At 38.0% G+C, this 15,964-nt stretch overlaps 3 protein-coding genes across 9 annotated transcripts in view; 2 read left to right on the forward strand and 1 right to left on the reverse strand.

Moving 5' to 3' along the window:
* The window catches only part of LOC110372716 (AP-1 complex subunit gamma-1), a 28,232-nt gene extending 21,390 nt beyond the window's left edge, over nucleotides 1-6,842 (forward strand). For all 7 annotated transcript variants that reach the window (XM_064036304.1, XM_064036306.1, XM_064036305.1 and 4 more), the window contains 8 exons: nucleotides 153-300; nucleotides 557-643; nucleotides 1,494-1,629; nucleotides 1,961-2,065; nucleotides 2,467-2,632; nucleotides 3,337-3,488; nucleotides 3,939-4,031; nucleotides 4,284-6,842. In XM_064036304.1, the coding sequence (XP_063892374.1) occupies nucleotides 153-300; nucleotides 557-643; nucleotides 1,494-1,629; nucleotides 1,961-2,065; nucleotides 2,467-2,632; nucleotides 3,337-3,488; nucleotides 3,939-4,031; nucleotides 4,284-4,385 (989 nt within the window). In that variant the 3' untranslated portion in view covers nucleotides 4,386-6,842. The remainder of the gene's footprint in view (nucleotides 1-152; nucleotides 301-556; nucleotides 644-1,493; nucleotides 1,630-1,960; nucleotides 2,066-2,466; nucleotides 2,633-3,336; nucleotides 3,489-3,938; nucleotides 4,032-4,283) is intronic.
* Nucleotides 6,843-6,891: 49 nt separating this feature from the next.
* Nucleotides 6,892-10,271, reverse strand: LOC110372717 (COP9 signalosome complex subunit 5). The gene is made up of 6 exons (XM_021329668.3): nucleotides 10,003-10,271; nucleotides 9,811-9,914; nucleotides 9,597-9,727; nucleotides 9,010-9,204; nucleotides 8,423-8,690; nucleotides 6,892-7,157 (listed from the first exon to the last, which is right to left on the reverse strand). Exons 1-6 carry the CDS (start codon nucleotides 10,155-10,157, stop codon nucleotides 6,964-6,966), a joined length of 1,047 nt encoding a protein of 348 aa, XP_021185343.1. The 5' UTR covers nucleotides 10,158-10,271; the 3' UTR covers nucleotides 6,892-6,963.
* A 1,215-nt stretch (nucleotides 10,272-11,486) lies between these two features.
* Nucleotides 11,487-13,837, forward strand: LOC110372696 (X-box-binding protein 1). Its single transcript, XM_021329627.3, has 3 exons — nucleotides 11,487-11,803; nucleotides 12,202-12,615; nucleotides 13,048-13,837. The coding sequence occupies exons 1-3, from the start codon at nucleotides 11,646-11,648 to the stop codon at nucleotides 13,139-13,141; spliced, it is 666 nt and encodes a 221-aa protein (XP_021185302.1). The 5' UTR covers nucleotides 11,487-11,645; the 3' UTR covers nucleotides 13,142-13,837.
* The last annotated feature ends 2,127 nt before the right edge of the window (nucleotides 13,838-15,964 follow it).

The following is a 15,964-nucleotide window of genomic DNA, read 5'->3' on the forward strand; positions in this document are numbered from 1 at the left end:
CTTTCCATCATCTTGACCATGTGTCATGACGATTTAGTGGCCTGATTAAAATCGATAGAATGAAAGTTTGCGATTTAATGCAAGCAGACATAAGCACTCATAATGTCAGTTTTATGATAAAAAAATAATTAAAATTAACCTCTTAATTTCAGACGACTTCGTGCGTCCGTCAGAAGAGTACGTGATCGACGTGTACCAGAAGCTGTTGTGGTCGACGCAGCTGTCCATCAATACTAAGGAGTACTTGCTGCTCTCCCTCGCCAAGCTGTCCACCAGGTTCACCACGCAGCCCAGTCAGGAGTCAGTATAACATGCAATATTTACTTAGATTCATACTTAAAAACCATAAGACACTTCCAGACATACCTAAAATTAACCATTAATAAGGATACTTACTAGTATGATGAAAGATTTTTTCAAATAATGAAATTTTTATTTATTTAGTGTTTAGTTTATATAGTGTGTGGAAAATTATTATTTATTGTAATTATATAAAAACCGCCGCAATATCAGAGTAAAACTTGGTGTATATACTAATGCATTTTTTCAATTGCAGTAAAATTCGAGTGATCATCGACACGTTCGGGTCCCATATCCACATCGAGTTGCAACAGAGAGGAGTGGAACTATCGCAGCTGTACAGGTAAATCCAGTTAAAAGCGCCATTTTTTTCCGCAATATGTGACTTCTTTCCGGACACCCACTTTTAGGGACTCTGATATTTTTAGGTACGTCCACATTGGTGAATACGCAGCCCGCGAGTCGTTTGCGATTATTGTATTATTGTTGTATTGTTGTCTCAATTCTCGCACAGAGGCTCACTAATTTATTTAACTTTTGTATAGTGTATGAATCTTTTTCTTTGTGTATGTACCTCAAGTATGAGGGCGCGGGGTCGATCCCAGGTCAGGCAAGTACCAATGCAACTTTTCTAAGTTTGTATGTACTTTCTAAGTATATCTTAGACACCATTGACTGTGTTTCGGATGGCACGTTAAACTGTAGGTCCCGGCTGTCAGTGAACTTCCTTGGCAGTCGTTACGGGTAGTCAGAAGCCAGAAAGTCTGACACCAGTCTAAACAAGGGGTATCGGGTTGCCCGGGTTACTGGGTTGAGGAGGTCAGATAGGCAGTCGCTTCTTGTAAAGCACTGGTACTCAGCTGAATCCGGTTAGACTGGAAGCCGACCCCAACGTGATTGGGAAAAGGCTCGGAGGATGATGGAGGATGATTGTATAGTGTATGAATGCTATGCATACCTGTCAATGTTTATGTTGTGTATTTTAAATTATTTATAAACAGGAGTCGCGCTCGAACAAAAATATGCAAACGACTCGCGAGCTGCACATTCGCGGCACATACACAAGATATGAACATACCGTAACACACATAATCCTTTCCAAATATGAAAGATGTGACGCTGTACTTTTTCAAATAAAATTGGAGAATGGAAAAGTATGAGGAGGTATATCAAATATCTTCTTTCTAACCCAGGAACTACGCGCACTTGCGGCCGGCGCTGCTGGAGCGCATGCCGGCGATGGAGGGCGCGGGCGGCGACGCGCGCGACGACAGCGACGCCGACCCCAGCGAGCGCGCCAGCCCCGACCACAAGCCCGACCACGTCGCCGTAAGTGTGCCGCCCACAATACATACCATCGGTCAGAGGGCTACGGGATAGAATTGGAACACTCTCAAAACTCACCATGTATCGTCTGGAGCTTTTCATGTACTAGAGCTGCGGTAACTCTCAGGAACAATCCCACAGACCCGACAGGCTTTGGCCCTGATAGGCCTCACTTGGATTTCCTGAGTCTCCGCCTACACGAAGAGACATTTCATCTCCTAGGAGACAACAGGCGTCAGGAAAACAGACGTTCAAAGTTGATAGAAGTGCCTCACTATCTACCGAAATATTAAAATTAATTTTAGTGTTAAAAAAACCCTTGTTAATATTGCAGGACGCACTCCTGGACTTGATCATCGGGTCTGACTCCCTGACGAACGGCGACGTGGAGCACAAACCGTCGCAGCCGCCTGCCAGCAACAACAACACCAGCAGCAACGTGAGTATCTTCATAGCGTTTACACAAGTGTTTACACTTGAAGAGACAAGATTATTTTTACGGATAAAATGTAGCATATATCACCCGGGGACAGTGTAGCTTGCCAACAGTGAAAGATTTTTCCAAATAGGTTCAGCATTTTTGTGGCCTTTATAACCTAATTCCATCTTTATGTAGCAGCTCTAGTAATCTTTTAGATTTTTTAGTTTTTCCTTAATAAAAGCTAAAATTCAATGTTGTTGTCAGTTAGTCACTTACATAAAAGGTTGTGTTCTTGCTTGGTCTTAAAAAAAACCGACGCATGGCCTGACTGATGATTATTTTGCTGTCGACATAATTATTTTAAACTGACATTAAATTAAATTAATTATTATTTAATTATCATATATCTCTAATTGCAGGATATCCTAGACCTACTGAGCGGTCTAGACCTGACGCCGTCAGCTCCCGTGAGCGTGGTGAACAACAACACGCTGTCGGCGCCCACTCCCGCGCCGCCCGCCGCCTCGCTGCTGCTCGACGGACTGTTCGCTGCGCCCGCGCATGTACCCACTAATAATGTGCAAGGTGATTTATTTTGCTCGAAAATTGTTACAGAGTTGTAGGGCAATAGGGGAGAAAGATCTTAAACCAATGTTGTAGTGAAATGTGTAGTCTTGATGTGGGAATTTCGATACTGATTATTGGCTATGTGCAAAGCGAGTAGCGGCGCACAATAACGACCGCAGCGCACAACACGGCAGAAATTGGAAACAAATGCGGATGTTTCAAACCCGGTTTTTATCATTATATTCATTTTACAGTAAAACTATTGAATAAATTGTACTTAAATAATGTCAACAACACTATTTTAATCTTTGGTTTTATTTATATTCGCAAAGAAAATTATAATGTTTACATGGTTATAATTTGACAGCTTCCGCAAATGTTGTAAACGCTACGCGTCGCCACCGTCGCGCACATAGCCAATAATAAGATAAAAGATAACTGCCTATATATCAGTTAACTATACAAAAAAATATAAACGCCTTTACCTTAACCAGAACGATGTTACAAGTGTCGAAAATGTCTTGAAGGACTTCGACAAAAATCTTCGTTATTAATAATTGAGTGTGACGTAAAAATTCCAATTGAAAAAAAAAAACATCTTCAGGGGGAAGAAATAGGACATTCCATGCAATTAGTTCAATAAAGAAATACAATAAAATTAGCAAATATTAGATTTCCGATCTTTTTCGTCATAAATTAACCTACATCTTATTCCCCACCAGATCTACCAACAGTAACAGCGTTAGAGAAGAACGGTCTCCGCATAGTGTTCGGCGTGCAGCGCGGCGCCGACGCCGTCACGCTCACCATGCGAGCCACCTCCTCCGGCACCTCAACCCTGACGGACTTCCTGTTCCAGGCTGCTGTGCCGAGGGTAACATATAACAATATGTCCTAGTGCTATAAAGATAGAGATTTTGTTAGAACCTGAGCGGTCTACGCGACAACATCTCCTAAGGTTGCCTAGTGGATGGGCAAAACATGTGTCGAGTATAGGTTCAATTTACTGTCTCGCAGAATTAACACTAAATATTTTCCCTAACATTTGTGTCATGTGTCATTTCCACAAAGTAACGCCTGATTCTGTAATGATACAACTATAAGGATATTTGTATTTTTGTTTGTAGAATATTTGTTTGTTTGAACTCTGGAACTCCTGGACCAATGAAAAATTCTTTCATCGTTAAATATACATACATCTCTTCACTATATATCTTCTACTATCTTTTATTCCATTCATGTAGATTGACATAATTATCCAATATTAAGACCAGTTTTTAAATATGTAACGCACTGGATTTTAATTATCTTTATATTTTTGCAGACATTCCAACTGGACATGATGTCACCATCTGGCACCGTTTTGCCGCCGCAGGGAGAAATCACTCAAGTACTCAAAATCGCTAATCCATCCAGGGTAAGCAAATTTATATGCTAACATTACATTCTCCTATTTACCTTATTGTCCACTGTCAATTATAATATCTTACATTGCAAAAAGTGAGCGTATATCCGTGGGTATTGGGTTGCACGGGTAATTGGGTTGAAGATACCAGATAGGCAGTTGTTCTGTGTAAAATAATGGTACTCACCTGCATCCTGCATCCGGTGTTTTTTTTTTTTACATTTACAATATATTATAAAATCATTTTACCAATTCACATTACAGTCAGCACTCCGGCTACGGATACGAGTGTCGTACAACGTGGACGGCGTCCCGGTACTCGAGCAGGCAGAAGTGAACAGCTTCCCCGCCGACCTGTTCAACTGACGCGCGGCCAGCCCGCCCGCATACTGCCTCTAGCTGCTGCTAGCCGTCTACACGAGGTCATCGATTGTTTCTTAATTTACACGACAATAGTACACAAAAACTTTTGTAGGGAAAAGGTAATTTGTTCATGTCATACTTGACGCTCTGAATTTGGCTGTTAGTGACTTTATGATAGTCGAAATCACAAGCTTTTTAGCGTCCCACTGCTGGGCACAGGAAAAGGATTGAGCGTTGAGTCGAAATCTACTAACAAAATAAAACGCGGTCGAATCGAGAACCGTTGCCGTCAAATAATTTTGCGCCCTGAAGATGCCTCGTGCATTCTTATTTTTTTCTGATCGACAGTCACTAGTAGCCACATTCAGAAGAAAAGTTACTCTACGAGAACTGTGTGTAATGTTATTTATCTAATTACTGGGAAATGTCGAATCTGGTTGATCATTCTTTCTTATATGCAAGCAGAGACAAGCTCTAATTTTCATTCACGTTTTTAAATCTATACATGCGATACCGTAGGTGGAAAAAAGTGAATTACATCGTCTTTTTGTTGACAAAATCGATTGAAAAAATGATAATATAAAGTTTTTTAATACATTTGCAAAATCTCCAACGTGGTAAAGAATAGAAAAAAAATATCTACTGCACTCAGTAGTTTTACAACAAGGATTTTCAGTTGAGATTAATCTAGCTTTACAAAACGGTGTTGTGATCTGGATAGCTGATAAGATCTCATTCCAAATATATAATTATATAAAATATATAATTATATATAATATGCACTGCTTATATAGGCTTAATATTAACGCTGTACAACAAACTATTTTGCTAAAATAATTGATAACAATCGTTGACCGATCGACCTTGTTTGTAATGATGGCGATTTCTCCCTACTCGACAAAGACTGACCACAGGCCACCTTTTCTTGTTCGCGACACAGCCGTCATGTCGAGATGTACACAGCTTTTAATATAAGCTCACCAGTTTCCACTGAGATTCGTGAAACATTCCATGTGTTACGTAGTGTTTAAAGTTTATGTCCGCAGAGGGCCCATTATGATTGTTGGCTTATCGTTGGGTGACCAGAGAGCAAATGCAAGTCTATTTCAACTATAAACCCTGGGGTCAGTAAAGAGGTTTTGCTTTCATATTTCTCTGGGCACATTGCGTCAGTATTATAACAATCTCAAAGCAACCTATACCAGTGTGTTTTACTTACTGCTTCTATTACAAAAATACTATTTTTCAACTAGCCTTTTCTGTTCAAAGGTTTATGAAAGTGTTGCTTCTACAATACATTTCTAGCATTGCGACACAAATGAAAAATGTTGTCATTAAGATTTATTAAATTATTGTCTTGTGGTTTCGAGCCTTTAACATTCCTGAATTTGAAAATTTCGCCCTTGGTATGTTGTAAATTGATGTTTTAGAAGTTTTTGTGTCGCTCGCGCTGTACATAAATTGAGATTGTGTATGTATAAACGATTTATAGTAAGCAACCTGTGAATTGGAGGGCTGTATGGAATGTACTTAAATAAAATATAAATGATCACTAATATGATAAATTTCGTGTGATAATGCACCTTAGTACGCAAGCCAAAGTAATGAACTTGTGTGAAAGTAGTCAGTGATCCGAAATACAGTCGCGAGCTAAAATATCTAGTCACTCTTGCATGTTTGTATTGTATTTAAGAAGTTTTATGAACTTTCCAGTCTGTATAAATTGTTTTAGAACCCAATTATTTATAAATTAATGTTTGTGCCTTGATTTTTAGCTCGTCATTGTATTTTGAATCATATTATTTAATTTCCAGATAGTCCGTGTTCGATGTCACTATGTTTGAACGTAGACGACAGCATTTTGTGTACGAAACCTGTGAGCCGCTTCAAATGCTAGCCCGTACTGTTCGTTTTATTGAGAATTTTATATTTTGCGACGCTGTAAATATCGATAAAGACATCTCATCAAACACGTAGTTACGCAAATTATGGATTTATTGTTAGATTTTTACACTCGTTCGGCGACCGCCGGACATTTTTAACATTTAGTAATTAGTTATATCGTATGTTTATTTTCATCCTATTTATGTTTAGGTTATCGACTAACCAGCATATTCTAATAAAATATTGTAGGACTATGTAAATCTAGATATAATTTTGAAGCCACTGGAAATATAGAAGTCGCACGTGCTCTTAATAGTTTTTATATTCTCTGCAAGGCGTTCATGTGATCATGAATGCATATATTTTATTTTTGATTATGTAAAGAGAGCTTGGCAAAAGATTATATCGTCAATTTGGTGCTTCGTTTTACTATATCTGATAAATAGAAGGCCCTCCACAATGTGAGATGTTTATGATTTTGTGTATAACTAAAGCTATGTGAAAGATGTACATAATGATTATAATGATTTTATGTAAATTGGTTAATAAATATTTGAGAATGTTTATATAATCAAACTTGGTATTTTATTTCACAGACCTACACCCTCATAATAAAACAATAGGATTGGACATTCATAAATCACTGAGACATTTATTATCTTATTAGATTAAAATACATGGGGCTATACACTGGTCCTTATTCAATCATAGGAGTCGCGGGTGCGGGTCGTCCGCTCACGCTGTTGAACAACCGATCCTTGATCATCTGTGCCATCAGACCATGGATCACTTCTATGGTAGTCTTGCAAGCATCCTTGGTAGCCTTGCCGAGTTTGTCTTCAGTTCGCTTCTCGTGAGGATCTGCGCCGGCTACTATAAAGCCTCCTCGACCTAGAGGAAGAGAATGAATTCTTATTAATGTCCGACCGAACTTTCGGTTTCGGTTTCGGTTTCGGCCGAGTTTCGGCCAAAAATCAAGTTTCGGCTGCAGTTTCGTTTTCGGCCAAAATCGGCCGAAACTTTTGCCGAAACCGAAACTTATCTCGCAAGGTCACGCACGTTCGCCTAACTTCGTTTTCCGCGGCAAAGCTGTGTCGTAAGCCGTCGGCTCTGTTCGGGAATCATAGTGTGCCGTTCGGATAGCTCCGTGGTAATGCAATAAAACTTAGTCAGTGCGTGTGCGTCCGACGGAAACATTATTTGGAGGTTATGTTTTGATGGAACTGATAACATGTAAGTTTTTGTTTTGTTTCTGTACTTGAATGATTTATATAGTTAATTAAATATTGAGTCAATAACTGTTTTGTTGTTATTAACAAATGAAGTCACATGTAAAAAAGAAATTGTAAGTAAATAATAAATGTGAAGTGTTTAATTTCATAAATTACGTTTTATAGGTAATCTTATTCTAGATTTGTTTTTCATTCCGATGACCTATTGTCCGATTGTTATTGTTACGGTTTTATTTTTAATTGTTTCAGAGTAAAATGTCACAACGAGAAAAAAATCCGATTTGGCAGTACTTCGATAAAAGTATCAGTGATACATCAAAAGCTGTTTGCAAGATATGTAACAAGTGCTATTCATTAGGAATTAGTTTATCAAAATTTCATGACCAGGAATACAGGCAAGTAAATTGTCAACTGGAAAACATTTTGCTATGAGAACTTACTTTGAAAAAGTATCTATTAAAAATGTTATTAAGATTTTTTAATATTGTATTAAATAAATGATTACAATACAACAAACTGAATTAATATACTGTGTTTCCACTTCATGCCCTAATTAATGCAAAATAATGGTAAAAAACACCAAATTTAAATATTTTAAGAAATTTTATACTTGACTATGTGAGTTTCGGTTTCGGTTTCGGTTTCGGCCGAAACTGAAGCCACGGCCGAACATTCGGTTTCGGTTTTGGTTTCGGCCGGAAAACCAGTTTCGGTCGGACACTAATTCTTATAGACTAAAGATGTCATGTAAAATAAGAATGATAAATGATGAATTTTACAGTAAACATTTTGAAAATAATGCTTTTAAAACATTTCGCGCCAACCCCAAATAACTTGGGAACAGGGCAGAAGATAACCTATACTTTTCTATACCTTCTTTTGGTAACATATTAATTCAATCTTAGAACAGTGCCAACAACTTACCAAGACAAACTTCACTCTGCTCCAACTTGTCAGACAAGTCAAATATCTGTCCGGTAGTATAATCCGCATTTGTGATTAGACTGGAGCTACTCAGCGTGTTCACCCAGTACTTGTTCCACAGAGAATCCAGTAGTCTGCGGTCCAGTGAGGACTTGAAGTATGACACCTCTAGTGAGTAGTACTGCTTGCAGTGGACGCCAAAGTCCTCAATTTTGTTGAGGGGAATGGTCTGGTATTCTGAAGGCTCTTCGTTTGCTGGTTTGTAACCCTGAAAAAAAAAAAAAATAAGAATACCAACTATACAAATTACTAGCTTAAGGGCTAATTTTTCAATCATCAGTTAACTTCTATCTGAGGAATAAATATTGCGGTTTGACATATTTTCCATACAAAAGCTGTCAAAACGTCAAACATATTCCTCAGATAAAATTTATCTGGCGATTGAAAAATCAGCCCTTAATATTGATTGATGCTTTGACTCTTTGACGTAGTAGATATATTAAACTTAACATTTCAATTAAAAATAAGAACATGATTCTTAAAGACAATATTATTTTGTGAAATCAATGATGACAATACGACAATACCTTAGGATATGTCCTAAAAGCACCAAGGCACACTTTGCCAGCCGAGATAGTTCTGACTGGGTCAATGACGATAGCAACAAACGGTTCCTGGAAGTTCTGGTTCAGCATCTGAGTGGAGACGTCAATGCCTGACAACCAGCAACCATAGCCAGGGTGACTGTGATACCAACCAATGGCATTCTCATGGCGGCCCACCTGAAAATAGCATATTGATTTAAAGAATAGAAAGAAACTAAAGTCGGTCTGCAGTTTTAGCCATGTCCTAAAGGAATTATTACCTGAACATAGATAAAAAGTAGCCTACATCTACATGTTATTTTGATATATAACCTATATTTATTTCTTTATTTACACACACCAATTTACATCTACTGTTACAGGACTTGCCTAATGCCACAGATATTTGTACCAAGTTGCATCAAAAGCCATTTATCTAGTAGTTTTTGCTTCAGGAACAAACATCCACACTTCCATACATACAAACTTTCATATTTATTATGTATTAAGTAGCATTAGGTAGATAACTACTCAATATTATGTTAACTACCTTGCATACTCTTTAGTTTCAAAGACATAATCTAGTTCACCTGTTTGGCAGCTTCAATATAAGCAGTCATGTACTCATAGGCCTGTGCTTGAGCATTCACGCGGGTCTCTGTACCTTCCACTGGCAGGGCAAACGAGTCCATCACTATCATAGTGTTTGCATCAACTTTTCCTGTAAATTATTACAAAAGTAAGGTAAGTTAAGGCTTGTAAGTACTGTGATTGATGTGTAATGGTTAAAGAGTGGTATTATACCTAAAAGTAATCCCATGACTTCCAAAGTTCCTCCTGATCTCGCATGCATCACCATTTTGAGCAGAGCCAATGCAGATATTTTGATATCTTTGAAGAAATGTGGACTGCAAAATAACAAATTATTACAATCTTTTTATTCAACAAACTACCTTACTTTTAAGGAATTACATTCAGAATAGATGAATATCTTACTCTTTTTCCCATGGTTTAGCAGCTAGAATGTCTTGTTGTTGCTTTTTGTCGTAACGATAAATTTCGTCCACACTGGATACGGATTCTATATTATTGGACATAACCCATGTTTTTTGGGCGATTGATGACTGCGAATCGGCACTGGTGGATGCCATTTTGCAATACTTTGAACAATTTACTTAATACTCTGAAAAATCGAAATATTTTGAACAAGAGAAACAAAAGCAGAAAATGCTGCACACACAAGACACAATGACACAATGGCAGCGTATTGACAGTGACACTGACTGCTGCTACTGACAGCACTGCAACGACGTTTCCAAAAAAAACCCTTTTAGGGTTCGAGTAAAAAGCTTTTAAGTTTATGAGGTGCCACGAACCCACGAGCACAACGAGGCAGCTGCTGAAGCACTCGGTAGGTTTGAATTAGGTGAAAAATTAAAATATTTAGTTCAATGGATATGCTGTAAAAATATTATAATTGTTAGATTAATTGCTACGCAGTTTCTGATAATTTACAAGCACAGGAGCTAGCCAAGCTAAACTTTTCGTATATTTCGATGAAAGAAGAAATTGAATCATACGGTGGTTCATACATTCCAAAAGAATGTACGGTATTTGTATTTGTTAGGTGCCGAATGAACCGCAGCAACATGATAGGATTTACGCTACCAAATTACATCCGCGCCGTTACTGCCTTCTGCTTCAATTCCCTGTTGCCTGATAAGAGGATAGGACAAGACCATTAAGCCCCACAGCAAAACTCTAAGCACCTTGTTATAAAACGTGGTCTTAAAAGGCACTAGGTACCTACTAAGTATAGACTTTTAGACCACTTGATTAAAACCAAGATTATGAATTAAACCTGGTACTAGCCGGTAAGTACTTTTTTAAGATCTTGTTTTATTTTAAGTCGGTAAGACTTGTTAACTTTGCGTAAGATTTATGTTAATGATGACGCGATGACGTCATAAAAATCTGCAATAACATTACGGGGCTTTCTAAAAACTTACATCAGCCGGTTGATCAAAGTTCTAAGTACCGGCATTCATTTCATCATACAACATCATAGCATGACTCATAAAATCAAGAGTCGGAAACATTAGTTAATTTAATAAATGAAAACTCAGAATTGATGGCATATTAACAACGTATTTAACAATAGATCGATATTTTCTATTCTGCGTTATCAAAGAATTTTAAAAGTAAAATCAATTATTAGAATTTTCATCCTTATCTCTGCTATGTAAATTACTATAGCACTATTTCACCCACCAACATCTGTTCAAGTGACGTCAGATTTTCTGTCTCTGCCCACTGAGTACTACAAGATGCCCTTTCCTTGTCTTGCATGCAATCGGCCCCATTTTGCTAACGCCCCCTTGATAAGGTTCAACCAATCAGAATGAACCACATACACATTTTCGAGAATCGAGAGAATTCATTATTTCTCGTTGAGAATCCGAACATGTACGACGCAATCGGTAACAGCTCGCCCGCGAGGAAATATCATATAAAAGTGCTATAGCAAATGGTTGATACGGAAACGCTAATATTATGTTAAAGTTAAGACACTGAATAATCGTCAACTACCGGTGTTGTGGAGTGTTTGTTTATAAGGTGTGTTTATACAAATCAACAAGATGAGCGCCCCTATAATCATCACGGTGCCTAACAACTACCTGGCCATGGAGGCGGTCGAGGAGCTGGAGTCCAAGGTGGTGGTGGACCTGCCTTCACCTGCGCCCTCCAGGAAGCGCCGCCTGGACCACTTAACATGGGAGGAGAAGATGCAAAGAAAGTGAGTCATTAATAATTTTGATGAAACATTGCTTGCGTGTCGCGTAATGCCTTTGTAGACAGGGAGGTCAACTTATAGTGGTGTTGATCGTACAGTGACATCTCGCAGTTACTAGATTATTCTTTATTGTTGTTTATGCAGCTGTTTAGTGTATCAAAAATAGTGAACAAATTAAAGTAATAATGGTATGATATAACGATACATAAGCACAAATTCATAAAATACAAATCATGTAAAATTTCAATTCTGAATTTTGCACACTGCAGCAATTCCAAAGAGTAATGACCTCACGTACCGTTATGTACAGTTACGTACAGCGAGTTAACACTTACCACCTTCAATAAACACAATTTAGCGACAGCAAATTGTTATATCTAGTTTGTTTGTTTGTTTATTAGGAAGCTGAAGAACCGCGTAGCGGCTCAGACTTCGCGCGACAGAAAGAAGGCGAAAATGGATGAGATGGAGAGTCGGATTAAATACTTCATGGACATGAATGAGAAGTTAACGAGTGAAGTTGAGAGCTTGAAGGCGCTGAACGAGCGTCTGTTGAGCGAGAACGCTACGCTACGCAGCGAAGCGGCGGCGGCGCGGACCGTCGCGGGGGCCCCTAGACCGGCAGAGTCTACTCCTCAGCAGAAGGAAGGGCCCCCGCCGGCGATCCGCGCGGCGCGCCTGCTGCTGGCGATGTGTCTCCTCTCGCAGACCTCCTCGCACACTTCGACTCCGACGAGTACCTCGATACCCTCACTCAACTTGCAGACTCCCTCTTCAAAGAAATTGATGCAAGTGCTGCAGGAACGCCTCAAAATGTAAGTCCAGAAATCAAATAATTGTGTATAACGGCTTCTGTTGCAGACTGTACACTATTGTAAAATTTCCTGTTTGTCACAATAAAATTTACCAACTTCCTGTTGGCTTGTAAAATGTGAAACTTTCCACTATTAATGACTGGAAATTTTCGCCTAAATATGACTTAAATAACGTGTGTTGTACAAAACATGGCTATCTGTTATCAAAACTGACCTAGATGATGTAATGTGGCACAAGCATTGCATCATTAGATACAGGTAGAAAGAGTCCAAAACAACCAGTTCTAAACCGGTTTGTTATGTAGGTAAATCATGAATGCAGTTTATGTCACTGTGCATTTTACTCCTACTGCAAATGACACCATAATATTATCAGATTTAAGATTCATATGTGAAAAGCAAATTGCTTATAAATCCTTTCTCTTGTTCTAGGACACAATCAGGCAAACTGGAGAGTGCATTGAAGGAACTAAAGTGGTGGGGACCCCAGCAGAGCACCTGGAATCCAGTGAAGGTGCAGTCGTAGACATGAAGCATGACGTCGACAGGATAATGTCCCAACATTCCTATGCGCATCCTTACAAACCAGAGATTGTTGTCACCGACACACAAGAAGTACAAATTAAAGAAGAGAACAATGACAAAGGAGACATGTTCTATGCGAGCTGTGATGAAGCCAATGACTGCATCACGATCGAAGTGCCATGTGAGGAACATGTTGAAGAAACTCCTCTACAGGTTACAACAGACTTTAGCTCCCTGACGGACAATTGTCCGGGGATCACTCTGGAGTGTGACATGAAAATGCTCTCTCCTATGACCATGTCACCTAAATCTATAGAGGAGAATCTTGGCCTGTCCCCTTCGCACACGATCCTGAGCTCAGACCTGGGTTACGAGTCATTGGCATCACCACTCAGTGAGCCAGAATCTATGGACTTGTCAGACTTTTGGTGCGAATCATTTTCAGAATTATTCCCCGGTCTAGCGTAGAATGTTTCTGCATCACGACTCCCACCAAAGACTGACTAGTTTATAAGTTTTAAGTTATTGAATCTATGTATGTACTATATTGTTAAGTTATGAAATGACAAATTTAATTAGGGTTTGATCACCTGTTTATTGTTAAGTAAATGTTTTTTAATATATTATAACAAATTATAATTTAGTGTTTAGTTAGGATGCACATAGGTTGTAAGTAAATAAACAATGTCCTGTCGAACTTTGTTGTTTTATTTACTTGGAATTTTATCTTCATTGTTTACAACAAAGAACATCTACTAAACTACTTACCTACCTAACATACATTTTTGCTACAATCAGTGTGGCTACATAGTTTAGTTGTAACTTCATAGTTTTCATTTTTTTATTCATTGGAGATCATTGATAAATATAGAGTCCCAAACGATAATTTATTATTTTTAGAATGATATAAAGGTAGGTATCAAAAAATTATGTAACGCAGCCGGAAGCATCCGACCCCAACATAGATGGGTAAAGGCTAAAGGGCTCGGAGGATGAGCCGGAAGCATCCGATTTCATTAAAATGATAATATCAATTTTGAACAGCACATAATGTGGACTGCGACGTCAACGCCTATAGATAAATTCACTACCGAGTTGTTGCCTTGAAATGAAATAATACAAAGCCGTGTAAATACTACTCACTATATCAAAAGTGTCGTCTGAATTTTCCAGTATCTTACATATACTACATTATGTCGATAAGCTAATTAGTGAACTCATCCTTATCACTAATTACTTATCGTTAAATACGTTTTATCGTGTCTGGGCGGTTTTTACACTTCTCACTTATCAGCACTGACTATTGATATCTAATTAAGTCCATTTTGTATAGCAATGTAGATATAGACAATTGAAAGAAACCGGAGTTACCCACGTTTGTTATGATATTTTTGGGGAATCCCAAGTCCAAAATTCGTGTTTGATATTTTTCCCAATTACCAGAGGTCAATTTGTATTGGTTCGAGAGGATAATTTAATTTGCATAATATGTTGGTAGATAGTAGTTTTTTTTGAACTTATTTTTGATTAGCTGCAATCATTGTTACTGCCAACAAACCCATACGACGAGGTTTATGGAGAATGTGGTGCAGAGTGTACCTAAGCTAGTCATGAGTGCCATGCCCCAGGTGAGTGGTGACTGACCAACTGACACAATTGTGTAGCCAGAAAACTTTTGCTCAGATGATTCATTCACTTAAGTAGGTTCCTACCTAGAAGCAGAAATCGTGTTTTGCCTATGAGTATGGGGATGTGTCATGAGTATGATGAAAGCCAGTCGTGATAAATAGCATGGATGATGCAAAAAAATCTATGTTTTGAATAGAAAATAGATAAACTATGTAAATAAACGCGGATATTGATGTATGATATAATCATATTGATATGTCTAAGAACCACCGCTGGGACCCTATCTAGGTCTCATTAAACGTATCCGTACATCCGGTTAGGTACCACAGACACACGTAACGTTTATAAGTCCTGTCCTATCCATATATTCATCGATGTGCTGCAACATGTCATTATTTATTTAATAACAGTCTAGTAGTATCGTTCAAGGGGATTCCTGGAAACGCCCACTGTCCTTCAGGCTTCAACGTTACTGATAATGCCAAATTCGGACCTGAATTTGTAGACACAGCTGTCTACAAAAAATATTAATATTCTACAATACATCATCATGAAATTCAACACAATCAACACCTTATTTTTATACTAAGTCTTTGCAAATAAAAGTAGGTACCTACTACATATCGAACACATTAAAACCCATTACTTAAATAAAACTCCATACCAGTTTGAGTACCTACGTAAACGGCTCGTATATATTTCTTTTTATGTATGTATGTTGCATGGCTATTTTGTGTCAATTTTCAGTACTGATAAGCACTGAAACAAAGTTAAATGCTGTAATGCTCGGTTACATATGCATGAGGATAATTAAATGTATGTCGATGTAGGTATCTAGAAATACAGCAAAGTTCTTTATTTCTATTTATTGAGTTTCTTTTTTTTAAAGTAGTAAACTTGTTATATCTCAGTCATTGATCTATCTTTTCGTGAGCTCATCAAACGTTTTTACCTGTATGTACCTAAGCATGACGCAAATAAAATTGACCTTTCCTTATGGATTATATATTTTCTAGAAATCTAAATATAAAACTTCAATTCACTTTTTCTTAATCCGATAAGTATGTATCAAAATAGAAGTCTTGTCTGTGGTTGTTTGTAGATGTCGAATAAAAAAATACTATACTTATATGTAGGTACAAAATTCATATTAGTTATTTCTAAGACGTATTTTCTTGTTAGCGAACTGCGAGTG

This window comes from Helicoverpa armigera, chromosome 9, assembly GCF_030705265.1.
Source record: "Helicoverpa armigera isolate CAAS_96S chromosome 9, ASM3070526v1, whole genome shotgun sequence".
In the NCBI taxonomy this organism is placed as follows: Eukaryota; Metazoa; Arthropoda; class Insecta; order Lepidoptera; family Noctuidae; genus Helicoverpa; species Helicoverpa armigera.